At 38.3% G+C, this 26,226-nt stretch overlaps 1 protein-coding gene across 4 annotated transcripts in view; it reads right to left on the reverse strand.

Moving 5' to 3' along the window:
• UNC5C (unc-5 netrin receptor C) overlaps nucleotides 1-26,226 on the reverse strand; it is a 490,092-nt gene that overhangs the window by 60,654 nt on the left and 403,212 nt on the right. For all 4 annotated transcript variants that reach the window (XM_040328065.1, XM_040328051.1, XM_040328072.1 and 1 more), the window contains 3 exons: nucleotides 20,802-20,982; nucleotides 17,234-17,401; nucleotides 13,906-14,070 (listed from right to left, as the gene is read on the reverse strand). In XM_040328065.1, the coding sequence (XP_040183999.1) occupies nucleotides 13,906-14,070; nucleotides 17,234-17,401; nucleotides 20,802-20,982 (514 nt within the window). The remainder of the gene's footprint in view (nucleotides 1-13,905; nucleotides 14,071-17,233; nucleotides 17,402-20,801; nucleotides 20,983-26,226) is intronic.

A 26,226-nucleotide genomic window follows, 5' to 3' on the forward strand; every position in this document is an offset into this window, starting at 1 on the left:
TTTGCTATGATAATCTTCTAAAATGTTTGCATATTTACTTTATCTTCCTCTGTGACCTTTATATCCATTTTTGGAAAATTAAGTCGTTTAGATTTTGTGATCTTTCAAAATATCTTTGAGTAAGTACTTGGTAATGCAAGCAAAATACATTTTTGGCTGAGAGTCGTTCATACTTTTTTTGACTATTTTCTCATCGCTGTTATTGGGGACCTCAGTGATTTATAATAAGGCACAGTGGAATAGAGAAGGAATTTAGAGCCTTTGTCATGTTATTATTATTGTCTGTGACCCCACTGCAATAATACACCCCTATATCATCACAATAAGAATAAAAATGAAGGGAAACCAAAAAAACTTTGAGTTGAGAGGTGAGGAAAAAAATCAACCTATGGGGACAGCAGTTCTTGCGACAACTCTCTAAGATAGGAATTTCATCCACAATTTCGTCTGTCTTTTCTGGATAGAAAATACATTGAATTCTTGCAGGAAAGCAAAGGAAGCAAAAAATAACATTATTAGTGTTTTAACTTTTTCATACTCTATCCAAAAATGTTAAAAAATATTTTTGTTTTGCATAAACTTTAAACAGGAAAACCAAAGGGATTTGTGGACTAAAACGCTAAGCTAGGCTTTCCTTGCCCTGCAGGCGCATGTATGTATGGAATGAATGATTGCCTGTTGGCTTTGAAAGCTTCCTGGCAGGACAGTTTAGGACTCTTGTTCGAACCCCGCAATATTCTTCCAGAAATCCATGTTGAGGTCATGAAATAAGTAAAAACCTCAATAAAACCAAAACGCAAGCATTTATACCCTCCCCGTGGGTAGTAAAATGGTGGCTTGCACCCTTTTACTGATAACGCCATGTATGACAAAATGCAGAGGGTGAAGCTAGGATGTGCAGAGGCCCTCTTGGAGGCTGTCTGTTGCACTGAACATGGTCTCTGGTATCTATGTCTTGTTGCCTTTTACTACATTGCACAACGTGAGTCTTTTTAATCCTTGGTTTTAATAAAGTTAACCCAGACATTTTACTCTATAGAGCTTCTTCTGTTTGCTTGGTTTCTTGAGCATATTTGTACATTGGGCATGTGCTGGAGGATCTACTTCACTTAATTTACTTAATCAACTGACAAGTGGTTACCATCACACATTGTATTACACAGATTTTTGTAATTGTTTTATTATTTGCTTTTTTCACACAGTTACATTTGTGCACAATCAATTGTTACGTACGGTATATTGGTTGTGTGTTTTTTATATACATTGTCTTATAGTTTTAGCTTGGGGTTAGCGCTGCACATTAAATGCACATTTTGTCCGAACTGGCCTGACCTTATCACTGCTTGTAAAAATGCAACCATAAAATAAAACATTAACCCAATTCATAAAGCAAATGGACCAGAATAAGAATCCTTATTTTAAAAAAATGGCTATTATTATTGAGTGCAATGAGGTTTGAAAAGTCACATGGCTAAAAATAAAGATCCATATCCATGTTTTAAAGTGAACCTTTTGTAGTTTAATCTATGTATTTTATATGCTTATATATAAGGTGTTGAAAAATGTTCAGCCACATTTGAGGCCACAGAAGAGGCATCATAAAAGTGTCCTAATAATTCATAATCAGTATTTTGGCATTGGCAATATTTTTTGTGATGATGGTATTAGATATGCAAATTTCTAGTCCATAATGGTTAAACCATGTATCCTTGGTCTTCAGTTTGACACTATTAAATTAGATGGGTTCTTAGGAAAGGATGGTTCTTTACATTTTACAGGGTGATATATTTAAGACAGCATTGTATTTTATTCTTGCTTCAGTGATGCAGCTAGTGCTTTAGTTTACTTCAAAAGATCACTGCAGTATTTGATTACCTGATTACTGACTTGCATACAGTGGGTTGACATATGTTTCTTAGCAAATGCTTTACCTAAGCTTTTAATTGATTAAAAGATAAAAAGCAGCTATTAATCATTTGTTATTGAACCACAGAACATAAGTTTTAATGGGCTGCTATACCTCAAAGAGGTACACCAATTATCATTAAGCTCTATATGACAAAGTAAAAGGAAATGCTTCTTCACCTTGGAAAAGCATTGTGTACAGAATTTCTAATTCAAATATCAAGCACCTTGAACAAAAAACATATTTACTATTTCTGGCAATGGTGGCATAATAAAAACAAATCTCAAATGCTATTCCAGGCAGAAGAACCACTGAAGATATAAAATCATAACATGATTTTTGCCTACTGATACAGCACATGTACAGTATTTACTTACACTACCACAAGCAGCCCACATAGATAGAATTATAAAAAGGGTGACAGCACAGGAGGCTGGGATAAAAAAGATTTTGTGTTTATTGAATTAACACAAAGTATGACTGTTTGAAAGTACACAATCTAGCATGTTTTATCATTTCCCGTTAACCCTTTTCGAAGTGCATTTGCCTTTTATGAAAAATCCACAATAGGGCATAATGCTGGTGTCACTGGTCTTCTAGAAAATAGTGCTTAGAATCATATGGAGAACATATATCTAGAGAACGGGAAGTTCATCCAACAGCAGAGCCCTGGCTATCACAATGAGATTGGAGGAGATGGAGATCTTCCTGGTGAGCTGATAGACAGTAAAGAGAATAAGAGTTTCTCAAAGGAGCTATATTTTTTGTGTCATTATTTGTATCATTGGGCCTCATCTACACTGCATGTTTAGCCCTGGTGCATGAAGCTTTGGGGTTTAGCTGTAGCTGGAGGGCACAGGTGCACCATCCAGTCCAGCTGCCAGCAGTCTGTCAAACTCTATGAGTGTGAAAACTGCTTTGTCCAGGACACTGCTTGCATTCACATACTGCCCTTAATATACATGCACTGCCCAGCCAAGTCCAGACACAGCAGCTGTCAGACTGTCATAGAGCCTAAACACCCAGTGTGCATGAGGCCTTATTTGTATAATTCTTGGGGTTTGTCAGGCAGCACAACCATCCTCTGTCATTCTACTCTCTTTCATTGACATGTTCCTTGTTAGCACATGAGCACTACAGCACATCAAATTGGCTCCTTGTGCTGCTTCTTTCTTTTCCCAGTCTGAGTGTCCCATGCAGGGGTTGCAAGTAGCCAGTACCAAGTCACATTCAGGTACCTACACTAGTTGCTTTCAAAAACTACCATAAAAATGTTTTAATGAACACATTTCTGCACGAATTGGTGTTTTGGCTATCTGCCTGGATTTTAGCTTTCCCAATGGGGTGTGCTATGAAATATACTAGAATAAGATGTGCTATACTAGAATACAAACTCAGAATAACATTGTATTTACGTTGTAATACCTAATTCAACAAAGCTTCTGCATCCTTTTACCTGCCTTATTAGATCTGTGTGATAATTACAAGAAAATGCTGGAATATTATACATGAGTACAACTGCAGCCTGATCAGGGATGATTAGCTAAATATTCAGTAGTTTGACTGGCTTACACTGGAGTTACTTCAAATGTTTATAATGAGAATGCACAGTAATAACAATTCAGTATAATAAAAAGCTAAAAATGTCAGACTCCCCGGGGCAGCAATAAATAGACTGGGATGCTCAAGCAACCCCAGAGTACTCAGCATGGATTTCTAAAGTTCATTCCAAACTCTTTGATATCCAGTTTCAAATTTGTTCTCTGCATGACTGCAGCATGCAACTGGCCAAAGACTATAAAGCGGATAAGAGTGCCACAAGCTGATTTTGATGTGGCAGCAGGCGGAAAATACAATCTCTCAGTATAAACTGCAAACTCATCATGTGCGTAGGAATTCAAGAATGATTGCATTATGATCTAAATTAAACCAAGGGGCATATTTATAAATCAGCTACTCTGATATTCACCAAACATTCACTCCATACTGTATGTATCTTCCAGGTGCACATGCTTTTATTGACAGTGATTGATTCACCACCGGTGAATGTTTTGTGAATGTCACATTCACAGCTTTAGACTCCATCCATTTTGATGAATACACACTCCTGAGTCTTGAAGCGTAAAATATCTGTCACTCTACTGCACTTAGGCAGCCTCTGTGCCACATACAGCTGCCAAATACAAGTGAATGGCTATAGGTGGCCAGATGCTTTTAGTTGCTAAACGTAAAAGCGGCCTGGTGAAAAAACATACAGCTATTGTATTGGTGGCTGTGCGCTGTGCCGCAACTTAATGGGCATAGGAAAGCATTGAACATGTTATGCTTTTAGACTCAAAAGTGTGTAAACATCTTTTGGCACAAGGCCTGATAAATATGCCCTCTTGTGTATAAATGCAGTACATAATGTAAATGTTTCAGGTTACCCCCAAAAAGTAAAACTTAGAGATCAATTTTACAAAAGCAGCACAGATCTTTATAACTTTACTGTAGCTCTTTACTTATGGCCTACTTTAGTCCCCCCTATTTGGTTTGTAAGGGTTAATAAATAATTACAGGCATGGTTATATTATTTATAGGTACATTTTTCCAGATTGTAAAAATATACAATGCCTACAATTTTTAACTAAAGGCAAACGGGCCATTCACTTTGCAAGTTTAGTAAATGTAAATACAATTTTAAAGTTTAGTAAATGTCGTGAAAATTCCCTTTGAAAAGAATATCCAATCACGTGCAAGGTAAATAAAACAAATGAGTATTTCTGCTTCTTTATGATCGCATAATGGAAGCCAGCATTACACATTCACTAAACTAAGACAAAATCCCTTTGCAAATTAAACAGCCCTTTTACCTTTAGGTAAATCAACCAGATGGTTTCTGCCCTCCAGATCAAGACAACCTTTTTTAAGGTTATGGATGTGTCTTCTGTAAGTTCCAGAAAGGCTATATGGTCAACTCACCAACCTGGTGATTTCCCACCAAACGTTTATAAAGTCCACTATACAGACCCTGCAACTCTCCTGCTTGCATTACCCCAGCCTACTCATTGGGTTATGAGAAAGCCTCAAACTCTGGAGAGGACCTACTTGGGCTTCTCTTCCTTCTCTATAAATCAGCCCTAGCATATTTTTCTCCAACCCTTAGTGCCTGAAGCATGTTAGACTGACATAATGTGTAATGCAGTAGCACCTGACTTGATTCACAGTGTTGAAGCTTCTACTGTAAACCTAATTTGGGATGGCAAGGGACTGTGGGAGGCTAAGATAAAGATATATTTCAGACTGTTATTCTACCGATATTTAAAAATATAATAAAAAAAATTAATATATATTTTTTTAATTATCTAAAGCCACTTTTCCTAGTTTTGAGTAAAATTGTGAGGTGTTAGACACTGTTTACGTTTGGTGTTTTCCCTGATGACTATTGTCACCAGAACTGAAAGTGAGGGAAAATGCTAAATTTTGAGCTGTCACGGAAAAGGAACATTTCAAATGGCAAAGCTAGTTCACTAGTTTCAATTACAAATGCCTAAAGGGGAATTTCCCTTATATTGGTGGGATTTTGTCCTACTTCCAGTCCTGTCTATGGGACAAGAATTGAAGGTAAATCTCCCTGACCTGGTGGTTAAAGGCCTACCTACACCAGTGCAACCCACTGCGATGCATTTAACATATGCACTGTATTATGCACATTAACGTCTATTACATCAGGATATCCCCTAATTAATTGACTGCTAAATGCACCACAACATATCCAGAATCATACCTACTGCATTTTTGGTAATGCAGCTCACTGCAATGCAGGTTCATTGTGGAGGTGTGTCAGAGTGTCAATCAAAATGGATACCACAGCACACTAATGCACATAATGTACATTGCTGTGCACTGTGATAACCTGCATGTTTCAGCAACACAATGGTTTAAACAGGCTATGAACCATTCCTTAGTTGTCTCAAAAACGAAAAGAAAAATGTTTGATATTATTCCGTGAATAAAGCAGAGGGTGTTTTAACAGAATTCTCACTTTGTCGCATAATAGTAAAGAATTGTTGCTGTGCTTTCATAACAAACCTGCTGTTACATTGCTTTACTTTAAAGTGTTTTTTCCCCCAAATATTATCATTATAAAAAGAAAAAAGTTTTAGACATTTGAGGTTAGTTCTCCAAAGATCAGTTGTGCCAGTCATTGTTATTGTGCTGTTACTTAAGCTCACACACATATATATATATATATATATATATATATTGGCTTCACTATGCATGTCTAGACATTTTTAAATGTATGGTCTATTGTTGAGTATCACCAATATGCAGCCTATCTGTGATTATAGGCTACACGTTTCCATGGTAACTAATAATGTTAACATTTGTTCATTAAATGACTACTAAATCTAAGGAGAAAGCTGATTTTCAAAAGAAATAGCAGAACACAACATCCACAGATCTGTAGCTTTAGGTTTTTAACCTTCTGTTAAAAATTCAAGAGGTAGAGAGCAAAGGCATTTGTCATTTTTTTTTTTGTAACATAGAATAAGATCACAATGCAACAACTTGTACTTATCAGTCAATAATCATCTCCAATATCTTGACATGTTCATTAAAGAAAGTCTGTCACAGAACTGGACCATCCACACTTACATACAAGGTCCAAAGTTACATTTTTGTAAAAACTGTGCATCAACATAATAGAGATGTCTGGTGCTAAACACATATGTAAATCTTGACTTTTTCTGTTAAGGGAAGCTTGCCCCCATTCCCATATACATCCCTAGCCATCCTTTTGTCCCACTGTCAAGGATGGCTATCGCGTTGGACTGTCAGGGAGCCTCAGGAGGTGGGTAGGGGTTAGATCAAGACTGACTTTACCAAATGAGATTTGTAGGTTCCTCCAGCTGCCTCTCTGCATCTATTGATAATTTTTACATGCTGTTTTCACTGAAGGTAATCTCTTCTTATGTATTTTCTCATTATAAGTTTAATTTCAACTGACACTTTTTGTCACAGCTTTACTTGTATATGATACATACATTCCAAGTCTCCTGATTTTGGTGGGATACTCACAATTACCTCTTACCCCAAGCTTGAAAGCTACTATAATATCTGCAAACGTGATTTCCCTCTGCTGTCTAGATGTCAGGGTCAACTGGTAATCTGATTAATAGCCGATCCAACACCACATGTACATATTCACTGGTATTGTAAAGAATATATGCACCATTAATTCCGTTTATTACAGTAACCCAGATAGCAAGGATAACTTGCCACAAATTTGTGGCATTGTTGAATTGTATGTCTGTTAGCTTGCTGCACATTTTCCGTGGCATATTGTACATTTGCAAAGCATTTGAAGCACAAGATCTAGCTGATACTTTTCCTATTTATAGCAAACTTGCATGGCAAGTCTCTAGCAAGAGCATAGAGCTATGCAAGTCTACAGCATGAACATTCAGCCAAAGTGAACCCTGTGATGGGATGACTATTGCACAACATAACTGGAACCAGAACTTGCAGCAGAGTTGCAGAATGTTTGTAAAGAAAGTAGATCTGGAGTCATGCAATGTGGACTTGCTGCAATTGTGCAACAAACTTGTAAAGCCTGGCAAGTCTAGCAATAGCTTAGCAAGTAATTTTCAAACTTGCAGCACAATTGCTTGCTATCTGGGAAATATTTTGAATATTTACTAAATGTGATCTCTTAGGCCGGGTGCACACGGGCCGAATGTTGGGAGACAACGGGCGGTTAAAATTGTCCGACATTTGACCCGTGTGTATGTCATTCTGTCCGACAGAAGCCAGACGTTCGGCCATCTTCAGTTGGAAGTGCATGCTGAAAAACCAGCAGCCGTCTGATTACCGATCAGCGCTTTCAGCCAATGGCAAAGAGCGCTGAGCAAAGTGTTCTGGTGGGGGGCATCCTCCTGTCAGAACACAACAGCTTAGCAGGGGAGATTTATGAACTAACCCCCCCCCCCCCTCGGAGCTGTCAGGTTTTTTCCATGCAACCCAGCTGTAAGTGTGTACCAGGCTTTAAGATGCCTACAAACTTCAGCAAATGTTGACTTATTCTAGCTGTCTATTGTTGGACTGGACAATGTTTCATGCTTGTAAGCCCTCAGTCTCAGCAAACATCCTTTAGATTATTCAGTGGCTAGGTCAGAAATTGCCATATATTAGCTCCACAAAAGTTGTCTGTTGCTTTTGTGAAGTTCTGCTTCCATCTCCTATCAATGTAAACATGCTGATTATACACAGCAAGTAGAAGATAAATGCAAAAGGCAGGCTATGCAAACCCAGCAAAAGACTTAACCTGCATATAACGTGCTCTGACCTAAGAACTATATATCTGCAGAAAGGAAGGCTAGAGTCTGACAGCTTTAATAGATATGCTTGAATGTGTTCAAGAGTCTCTCTGAAGAGAATGGCATCTTGTCAACATTTGTTGTTATTCTAGTCAATCTATATACTTCCCCATAGAAGTTCCAGATTAAATGACTCTGGCCTTCCTAAGTAGCAGAAATGAACTACTGCTTAAGAGAGACTATTCCAGAAAGAACATCAGTTTCAATAAACGTGACAGTCCAGCTTAGCATGAATACCGTGGTGAGCATTAGTCAGAAGCTAAATCTCTGTAACATCCTGTAATTACCTGATATAGTGAATGCCTCAACATCTTCTTATTAAGACAGGATGTAAACTGTCAGATCTCTAATTTTGTAAAAAGCCCTCGGTTGCCATTGCCATCCTTCACAAAGTTTTCTTTGGATTAGAGCAAATGAAAAGTGTATATATCTAAAGGGTGATTCCCTTATCATACATAAAAAAAGGTAAAATGCATGAAATATTCATCAGAGTTTTCCAGCATATTGGAAAATTGTGACCTATGCCAAGTGTATTTTTTTTCTTGAATGGTGCATTGCTTTTCTTAGTTTTGCCAATAAACTCCATGATTATCCATAGCAATATATAGCCAACATAAAAGAGGCGTTATATTGAGTTATGGGCTGGTGCAGATTATGGAGATGTAACAATGGAACAATGAACCAATGGATCAATCAATTAGGAAGTCAAACTGCAGACACAATCCAATTAAATTGTATATATTTTTAAATGACATGTATATATTCTACATTAGAATTAATGTTTTCCACCCTGCTGGTGACCCAGTCATCAGGAATTTCAATTGCATCAATAAATAACAGAAATAAACTTTTGTATTTCTAGCTGGATTTTGATCCTTTGCAGATATAAAATTAATAGTGCACACTGGTGTAATTTACATACTGTGCAATTAAACAGACTACAAGAGAAGACACAGCTAATTTGAGTGTATAGAGAAATGAGTCCCAAGCCTGTGTTATTTTGTATGAAGAAACGATGAGGAAGTAGCACCAGGCTGGTATAAATTCATTAAACATCCAATTATAGTACTACAGTGCAGGGATATACTGTGTCTGGAACATATCGTTTGTAAATACTTTTTGACAGCAGTTGGCAAACATTGATGAAATTAGCCATCGTAAGCAGGTTATATACTGTGCTAACATAATTTTTGGTTTTATACTACTGTAAGCTGCCTTATTATAAATGTAAGGCTAAACTCACAGCCAAATGCATGCATTGCATTGAAGTACATGTACGCACATTCCGTCATAAATGACACCATCAGGGGCTCTGATTTATGACAAAACGTGTGTAGGGCGTAACAGAAGGCTGTGATGTCACCACGTCCTCACATTGCATTGTGGGGTTTGTAGTCTTTGTACCGATCGGCACCCATGGTTTAGCGATTTTTAATGCAATAAAGTATCCCAAAGGATTTTATACTATGCAAGCTTGGTGCTTTGTTTTTCCCACAACAAGCGCACTTCAACATTTCTATGACATAGTCACACGTCCTTTGGTAAGCTGACATCTTTACTGGTTGTTAAGACTTGTGGCATATTTCTTCAATGAGGGAAGTTAGTACCCAAGGAGATTCCATCTGATATACTTTGAAGTCATCTCAAGGGTGTTGGACTTTTTGACACTATTTATATTAACTTTTTATTCAAGGATTCACTATTGTTTTTTTTGGAACTTTAACTCTATCTGCATGACTCTTTAAGGATTCACTATTGTTTTTATTGGAACTTTAACACTATCTGCATGACTCTTTAAGGATTCACTATTGTTTTCCATGTATTGCACTTTATTTTAGTGAGTGTTAGGCTTAGCATTTACTGAATTATTTATGTATTTCAATTCTGTACATTTAGGCTGCAAAATTCTTTTGATTGAAACTTTAACACTGTCTGCATGATTTTTTAAGGATTCATTATAGTTTTCTGTGTATTGCACTTCATTATTTTAGTGAGCGTGGCCTATTATTTACTGAATCATTTTATGTATGGTATCCTGTACATGTATGTTGCAGTTCACGTGTGTTAATTAATGCTCAGCCTTTTTTGTAATTTGACGGTTTTCATAGTCCTGTACATGGGTAAGAATTTTAACAATTGAGTAGGTTTGTGTGAACGCTCTCCTCTTCCTTAGCATGCCTCGTCTGTCATTTGAGAGGATTGTCCAAATGACTCCCAGTGATGTAAGGCTCTGTTCACACCTAGGCATTTTTGGGCATTTTTCTGCTATAAGCCTCAGCTCTAAAAACACCCAACAAGACAAATCCCATTTATTTCAATGGCCCTTGTTCACATCTGAGTGTTCTGTCACCTAAAGCAAAAAGCCTGTCACTCAAAAAAAGTACAGGAGCTTAGTTTTTGACAGATTACAGGCATTTTTCATTCTTTTACATTGATTACCTTTTGACCTGTGCAAAATCGCTGCAAAAATCACTGTAAAATCACAGCAAAATTGCGCGACTTTCTGCCTGAGAACGAAGCCTTAAAACTGTGGACACATGCCACAAATTTGGGTAATAGGATATTATCTATCTTTCATATTGGCAGCCCTATTTTTTTATTGTTATCTAACAAACATGTTATACTTACCTCCTATGTGCAGCGGTTTTGCACAGTGCAGCCTGGCCCCTCCCTCCTATCGAGTGCCCCCTCAGCCAGCAGCTCTCTATGGGGGGAACCTGAGCCAGAGCTCTGTGTATCCATTTAGACACAGAGCCCCGACCTGGCTCTACCCCCTTTCTCTCCCGACTGGCTGATTGACTTTGATTGACAGCTGCGGGAGCCAATGACACCTCTGCTGTTTCTCAGCTAATCAGGAAGAGTGTCCTGGATGGCTTAGGCATTTGTGGACATCGCTGGAGAGAAATGGGGCTCAGGTAAGTAATTAGTGGGGGGCTGGGGAGAATGCTACATACAGAAGGTTTTTTATCTTAATGTATAGAATGCGTTAGGATAAAAAAAAAAAGAATGAAATCATTTTATATTTACTAATAATTTAGCTGAACCTCAGGCAAACTAACGACAGATAAAACAAATATGTATCAGTTGTTTTACCTACCAAAATATATATATATTTCTGCCCATCCATTATTGAGATTTACACAGCTATGCCACACAGATTAACCCAGTTCTGCTACAGATAACACTCACAAATGTTGTCCCTGCCTTCATCTTGTGATTGGGTAGCGAAGGAGAAGAAGATATGGTGATAAACTAATCTCTCTTATCTGAGTGAAGATAAGGGCAATGAAAAAACTGAAACACGCACTACATCCCATTAGATAAATTGGAAGAACTGGCAAAAAGCGGGACTTTTAGGGTGCCAAAACACATGTACAACTTTTTATCAAAAAATTATAAATTTTATTAAATATAAATTTCTTTAAAAATTACAGTAAATGTTCAACAGACATATAATTCAAACTTACTTTATTGCTTAAATATTCACAATTATCTATTTCTTACAGAGTATTTACTATATGCAGTACTTTTAAAGCTTCTGAGGAAGCTCCTTAGGGCGAAACATGTAGAGCAAGAAGTGGCTGTACTGTTAAATGAATTATATGTCCGTTGAACATTTACTGTCTTTTTTAAAGAAATTGATATTTAAAAAAAAAATTTATAAATGTGTTTTGGCACCTTAAAAGTACCGCTTTTTGCCAGTTCCTAATCTCTCTTCTCACTCTTATTTGCATGTAACTGTTAGCACATGAGCAATGCTGCTCAATTGACTGACTCGTGCCAATGCTTTACCTTATCCCAATCTAAGTCCTGCTTAGCTTTAGCTATAGGATTGACAGTGTTTTCAGTGCAGCTTATTGATGTCACCATGCTTTTTCTTAGATGGTGTCACCCTACTTCAGCTAAGGAAAGCATATCTCTGATGATGTCTGTATGGCATATTTTTTTTTTTTACATTTTTAAAATCCCCTATTCAAAATATTGGTCTTTCATATAAAACCATCTTTAGTCTTTTCTCTTTTCTAAAAGTCAGTGCACTTAGTAACCCTATATTTCTGTTATTTATGAAGAAAAAAATACAATTTAATAGAATGGTCTTTTCTTTGATGTGAGCACAGCAGCATGTGTGATTTTCTCTAACCTATTTTTGATGATCACCAGTTAGCCCCTTTAGGAGAAGAGTAAATATGAAATGCTCAACTTATTATATAAAAGTGACAAAACTAATGACAGCATCAAGAAATGGAGAGAGGAGGAAAAAATAAAGACAGAGAAAGAGTGAAGCAACTTGTTAGCTTGAGACAGAGCTATAAAGCATGACAAATCAATCTTCTCAGCAGTGATGAATCGTGGAGCAGGATTATACATTTTTTGACTTGTATATAGGAAACCATTAAAATATTACCATTAAACTCAGACACTAAGGAACTGGAAACACCCTGGGGCTATAAATGTCAATATTCAACTGTGTTTTTTCATTACTGAATTCTGCTGCAGAGTTTTATAAAAGAATGATGGTAATGGGAATCTCGCTTGAGCTCATGTCATGTAAATGCATTCGATGAAACAGGCAAATCTAGAAAATACATCTACAATATAATATCCTATTTCCATAAATAGTGGCGCTTATATGTGTTCTGTTGAGTTTACTGAATTATGGAGTGTGTCATCTTCCATACAAGAGGGAAAGATAACATTAAAAATGGCTTCTGGAAAAAAAGTAAGTAAAACAATATAGCTTAAAGGAGATTTCTAGATCAAATGGAAAGCCTTTACAAAGCCATGGCCCATAGCGCTGCATGTGCCACAAATTGAACAGTCAGATAAAAAAGCAAATTGAGAAAAGAGAACAAGTTGGTGACTGCATTGGGCATGCCATCTATATATCAGACATATTGCAGTGACTCTTCAATGGATAGTGAACTCACAGCATTGTGCACTTGTCATTTTGCATCCAATTAAATATCCACCACTGAGATCCTTCTTGATATACAACAACTAAGTGTTGTTTTCAACAGTAAGAGGACATATTGAACCAAGATATGGAATGGATCATGTGATAGTTATTAAAATGACAGGTGGAATTGGTCACATAATCTCCTATGAGCTGTGGCTAAGGCTCATTCACAGGAGAGCATCGCAGCATTTTTACTGACGCACCTTGGTGATTTGTACCCAGCAGCCTGACATGCGTTAGGCTGACCATAGCTGGAACAATGGTTTGTTTACTCTGTTCTAGCTGAATAACTCAACATTTCCTCTTTATATTATTGGCCATTGTGCTGTTGTTTTAACAAATGCATTTAATAGCATACAGCATGTCTCATTGTTATGTGACTACACGCATCATAAGTACACAAATATTTGTTAAAACACCGATCTCATTATTTTATGCCTGCAGTCAGTTGTAAACCTAAAACCCAGCAGCCGCTTTCATAGCTCTATGAAGAAAACGTCATTTTCACAGACTTTTGAATAAACGCATAATATACTATACACACATAGCACAGATACAAATGCACATAAGGATTTCAGGCTTGGAAAAGTAAAAATCCAGAGATTAATAAGGATCTATGGCATTAGCAAAGAACAAACAAAGCATGCAGCTAGTATTTATCAGTTATACAGACTTGCTCTTACTTAGCATACATAATCCATCAGTGCAGTTTTTTGACTGTAAAACAGGACCATCGCAGTCTTTTCCTCCATTTCTAGGTGGGGGGTTTGTACAGTCCCTACGACGCCAATGTGTGCACTCTGTCCCACAGGTAGACCATTTGCTCCATGCAGTCCATTCTCCATCCTCTGAGAAAGGAAATATATATGAATAAGAATATTTTTTTATATAATGCAATACATTTGAGATACAGAGAAATTATTATATTGTGTAAATATAATTATAAACTTCTAATTATAACTTACAAAAATCTAAAAATAGATAAGAAACCACAAGACCTTACAAACACCATTGCTATATCAGTGTCAGGCGTTCTATGTACCCATATATCCCACAATGTACTTCTTTAGACTCAGTAGATTCATCCTGTGCTGTCCTGCCATTATCTTCTACTTGTAAGAGATATAAGATAGATGCCAAGATAGAAGCCAACATAGGTTAGGTTTAGGTGAACTTATTGTCCAGAAGGCAAATTAAGTGTATCATACGGGCCACTCAGGCAGCAGAAGTAACATAACAGTAGATTAAAGGAGAGCTGGTAGTTTGGAACCAATCAGACCACCAAATGATCACACAGAATTCATATTCACTGGTCTGTACATGTTGGTTGACTTCATTGGGGAGAAGAGGGTTACTGTATGTCTGTTCATCTGTTAGGAGATTACTATTGAACAATAACTGTTTGACCAACTATCATTATGCTGAATATCATGTTGTAAAATGGAAGTTTTTAGGCTTTGATCCGTAAAAAAAATTAAATAGATCCCTGCTCTCGGCTAAAAGATGGTAACAAGCCTGCTGGAACTAAAATGTCCTAAATACTGGACTCAATATACATATTATATACATATTATATTAAAAAAGTGCACTGTCTATTTAAATAATAAATATACAAAAAATATTAATACATAATCCAGTGCTCAAACATAAATAATAAATACAACGTGATCCAAAAAATGCATATGCATAATAAATAACCTAGTGAAATAATAAAAAACTCATATAAACATAATTAGCCAGATTCAGAGAGACTTACGACGGCGTATCAGTAGATACGTTGTCGTAAGTCCGAATGAGCGCCGTATCTTTGCGCGCATTCTTAAAATGAGATACGCCTCACTGTTGCTAAGATACAACCGACGTAAGTCTCCTACGCTGTCGTATCTTATGTGCATATTTACGCTGGGCCGCTAGGGGCGTGTACGTGGATTTACGCATCGAATATGTAAATGAGCAAGATACGCCGATTCACGAACTTACGTACGTACGTACGCCCGTCGCAGTAAGCTACGCCGTTTACGTAAGACATACGCCAGCGTAAAGATAAACCACCAAAAAGATGGTGCAGCCCATGCAAGGTATGGACGACGGAACAGCCGTCGTATTTTACATCGTTTGCATAAGCGTATGTGAATGGGGCTGGGCGTAAAAACCTCGAAAGCATTGAGTATTTGCGACGTGATTCTGAGCATGCGCACGCATGCGCCGTACCAACGGCCCTCATTTACATGGGGTCACGGAACTTTACATGTAGCACGCCCACTACCTGCCTAATTTGAATTAGGCGGGGTTACGCCGGGCCATTTGCGCTACGCCGACGTAACTTAGGGAGCAAGTGCTTTGTGAATACTGGCCCTGCCTCACTATGTTACGTCGGCGTAGTGCAAATGGGATGTGCTACGCCGAACTAAAGATGCGCCCGTCTCTCTGAATCTGGCTAATAGTCCATAATGTTTTAGATGTGACTTAAAGTGCTCCCTGCTCGTAAACTGTCATTAAAAAGTGCTCCAGTGCAAAAAGCTGCTCCTAAAGCACAAAGGGCCTCTTACCAAATCAGAAAGATCTTGAGTTACAGAGATTAGAAGTGTTTATAATATCCAAGAGCAAGGTTGGCACTCTCACTGTCAAACCCCTAGATGAAGTCCTCACATCAATGAGTGCATTGGAATAATCTTCATATGGGAAAAAGCATAGCACAGCCTCTGTTCCAAATGCTGCACTCTCAAAGTCAGACCCCCAGATGGTGTTTCCCTACAACAAGTGTACTCCATTCCCAGAGGATGCCAGTTGTGGGGAAATGCTTTGGGCGGAGTTTTAGTGTGACGTCATCATTTACCTGCATGTCGGCTGGTACTGCAGCCGAACATTTTTAATATTATACTGCTTCATTCCATTCACCTACATGCAAGTGCAATACTTGTTTTAATAAAGAATCTTTGTTCATACTGCACTATGAAGATTCTCCCTGTTTGTGCTTCACATATATGATTAAGATTGAGCGGCATTTGGAACAGAGGCTGTGATATGAAGATTATTTCAATGCTCTCCATTGATGCCATCTGGTGGGTCTGACAGTGAGAGTTCTCTATGATATTATAAGCACCTCTGATCTCTGTAGCTCGAGATCATTCTAATTTGGTAACAGCCCTTTTTTCCTTAGTAGCACCTTTTTTGCACTGGAGCATTTTTTAATGGAAGTTTACAAGCAGGGAGCACTTTAAGTCACATCTGACCCATTATCGAATATGTGTTTATATGAATTCTTTGAAACAACCATTATGCATATGAATATTTTCGATCACATTTTTTTATTATTTGTGCATGAGCAATGATTTATGAATTAGTATTTTTTGTATATTTAATATTTACTATTTTTTATTATTTTCAAAAACGAAAAACAAGAGACATGCGATACATCAACAACAAGATACAATGTACCAGATCATAACAAAAAATAAAATATTAATTAAAAATGCCTCCCATATGCATACTCATTTACAGATATGAAAAACAATTGTCATATGTTCAGGGTACAAATTCCAAGGTAGTTCAGAGGGTATCTCGCAATGCACCTGCCTGGCTATACCTGGTTCCAGAAGCCCCGGGAAGATCCCCCAACACCCCTAAAGGGATCTTACTGTGCCGGGACAGCCACTCCAGGACACCCAGAGTGTATCCAATATCTCAGGTAGGCAGAAGGCACTGCGAGCATGGAGTTAAATTGTAGGCTCAACCCATGAGCCCCTAGGGTGAGGCTCTGAGCCTTGAGAGGCTGGAGGCAATTGAACATCATTGACTAACGGAGCATAGTATAAGGCCACATTGTACCTAAGCAAGGTGGGTCACCCTCATTCTTTTAAAATGAGTACTAATTTGAGATGTTTTGAAGGTATGCATGCCAGGCTTATGGATCTTGATGGCCAATGTAGTAGATTCTTTTTCTGTGTCAACATAAGAAAAGTGTTTCCATTGCTATCACTTGCTCAAACCTGTGTCATCATAGAACAATACCTGGGCACATTGTGTTGCAGCTTATTTTCTGAACACTTTGTCCATCACAGACAGATCCGCCATTCAAGGGTGCAGGATTTGTACACATTCTTGTTCGCTTTTGGAAGCCTTTTCCACAGCGGTTGCTGCATGCAGACCACTCTGTCCACGTAGACCACCCTCCATTCACTAAAAATGACCACAAACAGAAGCATAGTATTTTATCAGTGAATGAACATACATTTCATCTTATAATAATCCCAACTCCACGCAACCAATTGTGTTAGGCAACATGTGCCCCTCATTATTCTATATACATTTTATTTATATTTATTTAAATTTATATTTATTTATTAATTTAATTTTAAATTATATTTTTTATTACATTGCTGCAGACCAAAGATATCTGTATTTTTCAGAGTGTAGGTGGAGGTATGGTCAAGGCTGACAGAGGCTGATTGGGTGATAATAGAATTTATCTATGATTGCTGTTGCACCAAACATGGTAGAGGATTTCTGCTACTGTGTCAGTTTTGTAATTAACACCTTATGTCTCCTAATAGTGGTAGTCTGCTAGTGTCCATCTGCAGACTACAGATGTTACTGGGTAGACTGCATTAGCATTCAGACAGATCCATGCACTGGTCACTTGCACCACTTCTGCCATGCTAATGGTGCTCCGGACTACGGGGGACTTGTCTTAGACAGCCATTCCTCTGAGGAAGGGGCTGGATGAAGCTGTATATTATGTAACCCTAAATGTTTTACACATCCATGAAGATGTGCATGCCTTCAGTGTAGAGTGCAGAGGGAGAATAGAAAAACAGAAGGCTGAATTTCAACACAACAGTGTTGAGACCATTGTGCAAGCAAACCAGTTTATCAGTTTCAGAACAGAGAAGAATATATCGGCAACCAAAAGGAGACTTGGTGGCTGCCTCTGCTGAAAATGTTTATTGTATGGCTGTCATGCTGACAATGTTGCTGTCTACTATGCACCCTGTTCTCATTAATCCAGAGTTGTGTCTCACTAATACAGGAGGTGTGTTACTGGCCAGATCATCAGGCGAAAACAGAGGGAAAAAAGGTGAAGAAAAGAAAACTAATATAGCCAGGACATCTAATGATTAGTAAGCTGTAATATAATACATTTTTGGTTTTGAGTTTAAAATCACTTTAATTTAATAAAGTGGTTCTAAAGCCTTTACATTAAGATGAAAAACCTTTTGTACTGCAGCACCCCCCCCCCCCCCCCCCAGCTAAGTCCCGCTGTCTGTGTCAATGGATGCAGCAGCGGGACTCTGGAGTGAAAACGCATGAGAAAGCAGCTTGGAAAGCGGCTTTCCTGTGCAAAAGCAACTTTCCGTGGGGTCACCCGCCAAAGAGGAGAGGCTGTGGACCCCAGAAGAAGAAGATCGGGGCTGCTTGATGCAAAACTATTGCACAAAGCGGGTAAATATAGACATGTTTGTTATTTTCATATTTTTTTAAAAATTAGGCTTTAGTAAAACTTTAAGGTAATTGATAGGTAAAATGGTGTTCACTTCAATCAGCCTACTATACGCAAGTACAAATCCAGTTTTATTTAAACTTTCCATGTACAGTGGAACCTTGGATTACAAGCATAATCAATTCCAGGAGAATTCTCGTAATCAAAAGCACTTGCATATCAAAGCGAGTTTCCCCATAGAAGTCAATGTAAACAAAAATAATTCATTCCGCATTGACTTCAATGGCATGCAATACCACATGTGACCAGAGGTGGGGGGTGCCGGAGACCCTCGGAAATGATCGGGGACAGCTTGGCTGACCTCGGAAACCCTTGGAAAGGCTTGGAAATACCAGAGAATGGAGCATTTCCGAACAGCTCAGACCGGCTCCGATCAGCTCCGCTCGACTCTGCTCAGCTCCAGCGCCCCCCCACCTCAGGCCAAATGCAGAACTGCACACCCCATTAGCTTTAATTCTGCTCATTTTGCGAGACAACACTTGCAAACCAAGTTAGAATAAAAAAAAAAGTTGCTTGTCTTTCAAAATGCTTGTTAACCACGTTACTCGTAAACCAAGGTTCCACTGTATATGACTAGACATTCAAGTTAAAGCCCAATCTCATCGTATTACCTAAGCTAAGGAACTTATTTATATAGCAGAAGTATAGACTAAAGGAACATTGGAAAGGCATAATAGTGTGCTTTAAAAATATGTCCTTTGCTTCAAGCCCCATTCATTGGAATGTTATGCAAAGAACATTCTGAAGGGCATTGGCTTGCATTTTATATAAGTCTCATAAAATGCAGGTGTAGTGTGGTGTAAACAATTGGTGTCTGGTTGACAATGGTATCAGCCCTTCATTTTAAGTGGATCCCTAAGTGATCATACACTCTGAAAAGTACACATTCACTTAAAGTGGTTCTAAAGCCAGAAGTTTTTTTTATCACAATGCATTCTATGCATTAGGATAAAAAACCTTCTTTGTGCAGCAGCCCCCCCCAATACTTACCTAAACCCCATCTCCATCCAGCTATGTTGCACGAGAACCTCAGCTGTCCGGGGGCTTTCCCTCATTGGCTAAGAGGTAAGCTAAGAGCTAAGGTGCCGATGGCTCCTTCTGCTCTAAATCAAAGTCAATGAGCCAATGAGGAGAGAGAGGGGGTAGGCCGAGCCGTGGTTCCATGTCTGAATGGCCACACAGAGCAGTGGCTCAGTTTGGGTGCCCCCCATATCAAGCTGCTTGCTGTGGGGCACTTGGCAGGAGGGAGGTGCCAGGAGTGCCAGCGAGTAGAGGAGGATCTGGGCTGATCTATGCAAAACCACTGCACAGAGCAGATAAGTATAACATGTTTGTTATTTTTAAGTGAAAAAAAAAACCTTTATATCACTTTAATATGCCACTATATAAAAAAAGATTATTTCATTTTCCTATTGAGCCTTATCGGTCAGTGAAGGAGTTGTATTGAAGATTTTTCACTTTATCCTTTTGCTATCACTATAAGTACAATAAATGGCCTGTATGAAATTGCTAAGAAAAAAAAGTTGTCTCCTTTGTAGGGGGTTCATATTGGTTCCTCCCCTGTGACACTCTGTCACCAGGACTTCTCCACAGAATTAGCATAGAAAGCAAAAAAATTGCAAAAAAACAAACAAACATTTCTAATGCTGTTCTATTCATTTCAACCATGTGAATGCCTGGAGTTCATTTTCAACATGGCTTCCAGCCATTTCCAGTAACTGAAGAGTGAGAAAATTATCTGTTACCGCTCCATAAACAGTCTGATTATCATCCATTCCTGTTGTAATTGTAGATATCAAATGAATGCCTTTGGGTCTTTAAACTGAGGGATGGAGTTGGGAAACACTGCACTAGAGTTATCTGACCAACTGCTGATTTATTTGTGCGATTTACAGTTAATCTGCACTTTGCTAGTAAATACTCATTAGTATGTCTAGTCAAGGCCATGGAAGAATAGAAAATATATTTACTGACATCCACCAATGCCTACAAATGCAATAGAGTTATTTAATAGTCAATAAGGTATTTCTTTTCCAGACTTCTCCAAATCCTACTACTGCCCATCAGTCACTGTCTTACCATATACGATTACTGTAGCTGTCGTACTTCTTCTTTTGGCCACAATGTTTTTGGCAACACATGTATAATTGGCAGTGTCTGAGAGCCTTGCTTGTTTGATGATGAGGTTATGATCAATTGTAATGTAAAAATTCCGATCTTCCACAGGATCGATGATATCCTCATTTTTCAACCACTCCACCTAATAAAAAGAAAGCATTTGAAATGTATGATTTCTTCCTCATTGTTTATTTTGACTCTTATCTCGGTAAGTTTTATTGCAGGTTTTTCACTTTGTAAGAATATTATATTTTGGAAACAAATTGATGATTACTGTGCATGTAATTGCTAAGCTGAATGACTCTCGGCTCTGAAAGGTGGCCAAAGTGCACTGGTGAGCAGAAATACATAAGCTGCTTCTTCAGTCTTGTCATAAGCCATTAATAATAAGCCAGTGTCCTGAAGTAGATTGATACTAGCAGCACAAATAAAAAGCAGAACAAATAGATGCAGAGCTGCCGTGTCATAAATAAAGATCTCTCCTTTCTGCAAATTGGTTAATTTTATATATTATCTGCTGAGCTGTGTGACAGTTCAGCTGCTCTCTGAAAAGGTTCTATCTATGTAAATTGCCACCTAAATAGAATGTTTTAGTATTAGCAATAGATGAAGCTATTAATCCAAAGTGCAAAGAGTAATAAAAAGAGGCAAAAAGCAGGATGCTCACTTGTATAATGAGAACATTCCTTTATTTTTATTTCTCGTATGCCTTTTGTAGAGTTTTACAGACTGTTGGGTACACTGAAAATTTAAAGGCACACGTGCCTACAGTGTTTTCTCCCCATGACTTCAACATTTTTTTTTTACCAGAATTCTGCTGGGATTTCAATACTGTCTGTTCTCTTTCCCTCCTGTCCTGTATGACACATCACCTATTCAGAAAGTGAGGTAAATATCTCACAAGGAGTAACAAGAACATAATTCTAACAGCATGTATAAACTGCTTACTGTATAAGAATATGCTTTGTAATGCAGTCTGTGTCATCATTGGGGAGATTTGCCCTCACTTGCTATTTGGCCCTGACACCTGTGAAACAAACAGCCATAGAATGTATGGCAGAAGCAGAAAAAAACTCATAGGTTCTAATCCTCCCTCAACAAAAGTTGTTGCGCTTTAATGTTGGACACCAGGAAACTTAAAAAGTCATCCCTTGCAGTGGGGCTGTGCAATGTCCTGACATCATCAATATTAATGCAGGACCATGGCTCTGCATTGGACGTGAGGATGTCAAGGGACAGTCCCCTGCTGGAACACAGGGGAGCACCGTCTGCTGGGGGAGCGAAGGAATAGGTGAATAAAAGTGCTTTTTACTTGCCCTAGACTAAATGTGTAGCTAACCCCTTTAGTGTGGGTGCAGCTTCACTGCATGGGAGAATTGTCAACTTTCCCGGAGTTGGCCTTTATTTTATTTAGTACACGTATTTAAATAATCCCATTGAATAGTTTAATAGCAAGCTATTGGGTTGAATATACAATACATGATCTGCCTTTGCTTCTCTGCATATTTACAGATCTCAGCTAAAGTAACGTGATACATTGTACTGATTTTACACCTCAGAAACATAGCACTGAACTTTGAAACATATACAGTAAAGTTCTTGATGGATTTCAGCCAGAAGGTTCGATGTTTTTCAGATGGTAAAGTGTACAGTTTTCTGTTAGTTTTATGCCTATTGTGATCTCAAGCAATCTATTGCACGAAAGTGTAGCCCTCCTTTATTGTAAGGTAAGGCAAGATTGTCTAGTAAATGCTGCTGCACAAGCCATCACTCTGACAAGCACTACAGTCAACTGCTTACAGCTAATTTTTCTCTGACCATGAGTTCCTATAAAGGATTATGGTAACATGTCTCAACAGGGACACACATTCAGATTCCATTTTAAATCAACAAAGTTCATCAAAATTTACCTAGTTTGATGGTGGTCCAATTAGTATATATAAAGATGTCAACCATCGCACTATGCACAGAAGTTAGACAATTTGGTGATTTATTAGGTTAAATTTAAAACAATAGAAGATTGTGTGTTGTCTGCATTACTCTTGCAAACTAATACTTAGAAAAAAAGCATGATATCTGAGGAGCTAAGGTGCCACTTGTGTCTCTTGGCTGCCTCTGAAAGTATTTTATAAATCATAAGTAATAATTGCTATGACAGTTAAAAGGCATCTACCTTTTGTGCTTTTATAAATATTCTCTAATATAAACTGCACAATACCCACAATGTGTTTGCTACAATGACAACAGGATTCAAATCAAATAAGAATAACTTAAGCAATGGGTTTGTTATCTCTAAATAGCATGGATTGTGTACACATAAACAACCTATTATTTTCAATGCTCAACGCAACTCCATTAATTTAACATATTATGCTTCCTTCCATGCCTTTGTCAGGCAGCCCTTGCCAGTGGCAACAGCAGAGCGGTGAATGAACTTCAGTAGCTGGCACTGGAAAATCTCTGCCTAAAGCTTCTGTTGAGTTCCTCAGAGTGTAACATATGGAGTGTCATATGCTACTGTTATATAGTACTTGCTGAACACTGCATTCCAGCCAACATGTTTTATGTGAACGGATGTGATGAAAGTTGCAGCTATGCTAATTGAAATCAACTTTTAACTGACTAAAGCATTCCCTGCTTAACCAGTCATGAGCAATATGTACACTTTTATAGTTTGGGGTTATTTCAACTTAGAAATGCTAAAAATCTCAAAAGCCATTTAATATTACACATTCTAGTACAAATGCTGTTGTACCATCTTTAGTGTGGCTAGTGGTTTCACAAGGTGGAGAATTTAATTAAAGCATGTCAGGTCAAAAACAAATAGGCAGGACTTCTCTGCAATATATGCCCTATATGTTATCACCCAAAAGGGGAAGTTCCACTTTTCTACCTCCTTCTTCTTCAACTTTTGGCACATCATATTTTTTTGGGGGGGAGGGTTGAGTACCTGGTTTTTACAAGTACCTGCTCCCACTTTGACTCAGTTCACTGATCAATGTACTCTGAAGCCTCGTACACATGACTGTTTTTTCCAGCAGAAAAACTGGTGGAAAAAATAGAGAACCTGCTCTCTATTTTCACGTCGGGATTCCCGGCAGTGTTTCCTGCTGAGAAAACCGGTCGTCTGTATGCTTACCTGAAGGAGAAATAAACCGTGCAAAGAAATAAGAACGGTGGGTCTTTTGTGTGGCCGTGTGTATACATGGCTTTTCAAGGCAAGCTTGGCAGGAATCCTGTCGGGAAAACTGGCGGTTTTCAAACAGAAGAGATTCCTGGCCTTGTGTACAAGGCTTGACAGAGAAGGTGTCCTTACTGTCAGAATACAAAAACACAGCAAAGAGGATTTCCCCCAACCACCTCACTTGTGTGTATGGATGAATCCCTTTGTTTCTTTTTACCCAGCCCACTGTGTGTACCCAGTTTTATTCCCTCTTAAAATTCTACATCAGCTAGTCTCTATTCGGTACTCCTAAAAAAGCAACTGTAAGAGAGATATGAGGCTGAGTAAGGTTTTTAGTTACAAATACAATGTTAGATTAGGAGGATAAATACAGCAACTGCCACCATTTTAGGTAGCACATACAACAGATTCAGGTAGCTCTTATTAATAGTTCAATTTTTACAAAGTGTTGTTATAGCTGCATTAAATTCAAAAATAATTACATGCAGCTTGTAGATAATGAAACTGGGTGTAATTAAGACCAACTCACACTTGACATACAAATACAGGCTGAATTCCTGTATCAGTATGCTGTATAATAGAGTATCAGGTTTACCACCATTACCCCTTCCCTACCTGCCACTGGTTATCAAGGACACTGTTTGTTTCACAACCAACAAGCCACTAGAAACCAGTGGCACTGATAGTAGATGTAGCCTGATGGAGAGGATGATGGGCTAGCTTTGTTCCCAGGTAGCAAGCAATTTTGCTGCAAGTTTGAAAATGACTTGCTAAGCTGGAGACAAGCCATTTTGTATGACTCCAGATCAACTTTCTTTACAAACATTCTGCAAGTCTGCTGCAAGTTCTGTTTCAGTTATGTTGTGCAATCATCCCACCACAGGGGTCACTGTGGCTTAATTTTGATGCTGTAGACTTGCAGAGCTTTTGCCGTAGACTCACCACTGCAACTTTGCTCTTGCTGGAGACTTGACATGCAAATTTGCTACAAATTGGAAAAGTGTAATTTAGAATGTGTGCTTCAAATGCTCTGCAAGTATATAACTTCCCAGTGAAAATATGCAGTAAGTTAACAGACTTACAATTCAACACTGACACAAATTTATGACAAGTTATCCTTGCTATGTGGGTTTGTGATTGACAACAAGCAGTCAGTGAATTCTATAGCCAATAATACTCATTGTATTGCCTATAGAATCTGCCCACTGCCTGCTTTCAATCTCAAGTGGAACAGACCTGTTGGGGAACCTGTGTCCCTGAATACCCATCAGACTCCGCCAGCCAGCAACAAATCTCCTTGACTGCTGCCATGCGTGTTTGACAGCTGCCGTGGCAGCTCAGCTGTACTGGAAATGAACTGCCCATATGGACGCTCTGGCCTAAGGGTCCTCCCAATGCTGTTGGAAACAGGTACATGGATCTGTTGCCCACACCAAAATTCTAAAGATATTCCCCAGAATAATTTAAAAGCATAGATTAGAAAAAGTAGGGTTGATCCATACATGTATAGGTCCTTTCATTTGTTTAATTAGACTTTTGCATCAATACTTATAACAGCACTTTGCTTTGTGTTTTTGGGAGATGGTCCAATGTAAAACACATATACTGTACTCTTTGTAGTCCTTAATATTGTATGCAAAAAAATATCTCGTAGAGTACAATTATTCAATGTTTCTAGGACTTTCAGTCCAAGTTTCAGCCCAACTAGACACGTGGGTATTTGTTATAAATGGTTATTTGTACAAACTGTTGTATTCTGGACTCTTCCACATATATGGCTATATTTGAACCAACAATACAAATATAATATCATGCTCAAAAAGAGCACATTGCTTGAAGCTATGAAAATACTTCACCATGTGACGCAAACAGCAACAAAATGGGGGTTATTTACTAAAGGCAAATTTACTTTGCACTACAAGTGCAAACTATAAGTGCAAAGTGCACTTGAAATTGCACTGAAAGTGCACTTGGAAGTGCAGTCGCTGTAGATCCGAGGGGGACATGCAAGGAAAATAAACAAACAGCATTTTAGCTTGCACATACTTGGATAATAAAATCAGCAGAGCTTCCCTTCATTTCAGATCTTCCCCTCAGATTTACAGCGACTGCACTTCCAAGTGCACTTTCAGTGCAATTTCAAGTGCACTTTGCACTTGTAGTGCTAAGTGGATATGCCTTTTGTAAATAACCCCCAATGGA

The sequence above is a fragment of the Rana temporaria genome, chromosome 1, assembly GCF_905171775.1.
Source record: "Rana temporaria chromosome 1, aRanTem1.1, whole genome shotgun sequence".
NCBI classification, from domain to species: domain Eukaryota; kingdom Metazoa; phylum Chordata; class Amphibia; order Anura; family Ranidae; genus Rana; species Rana temporaria.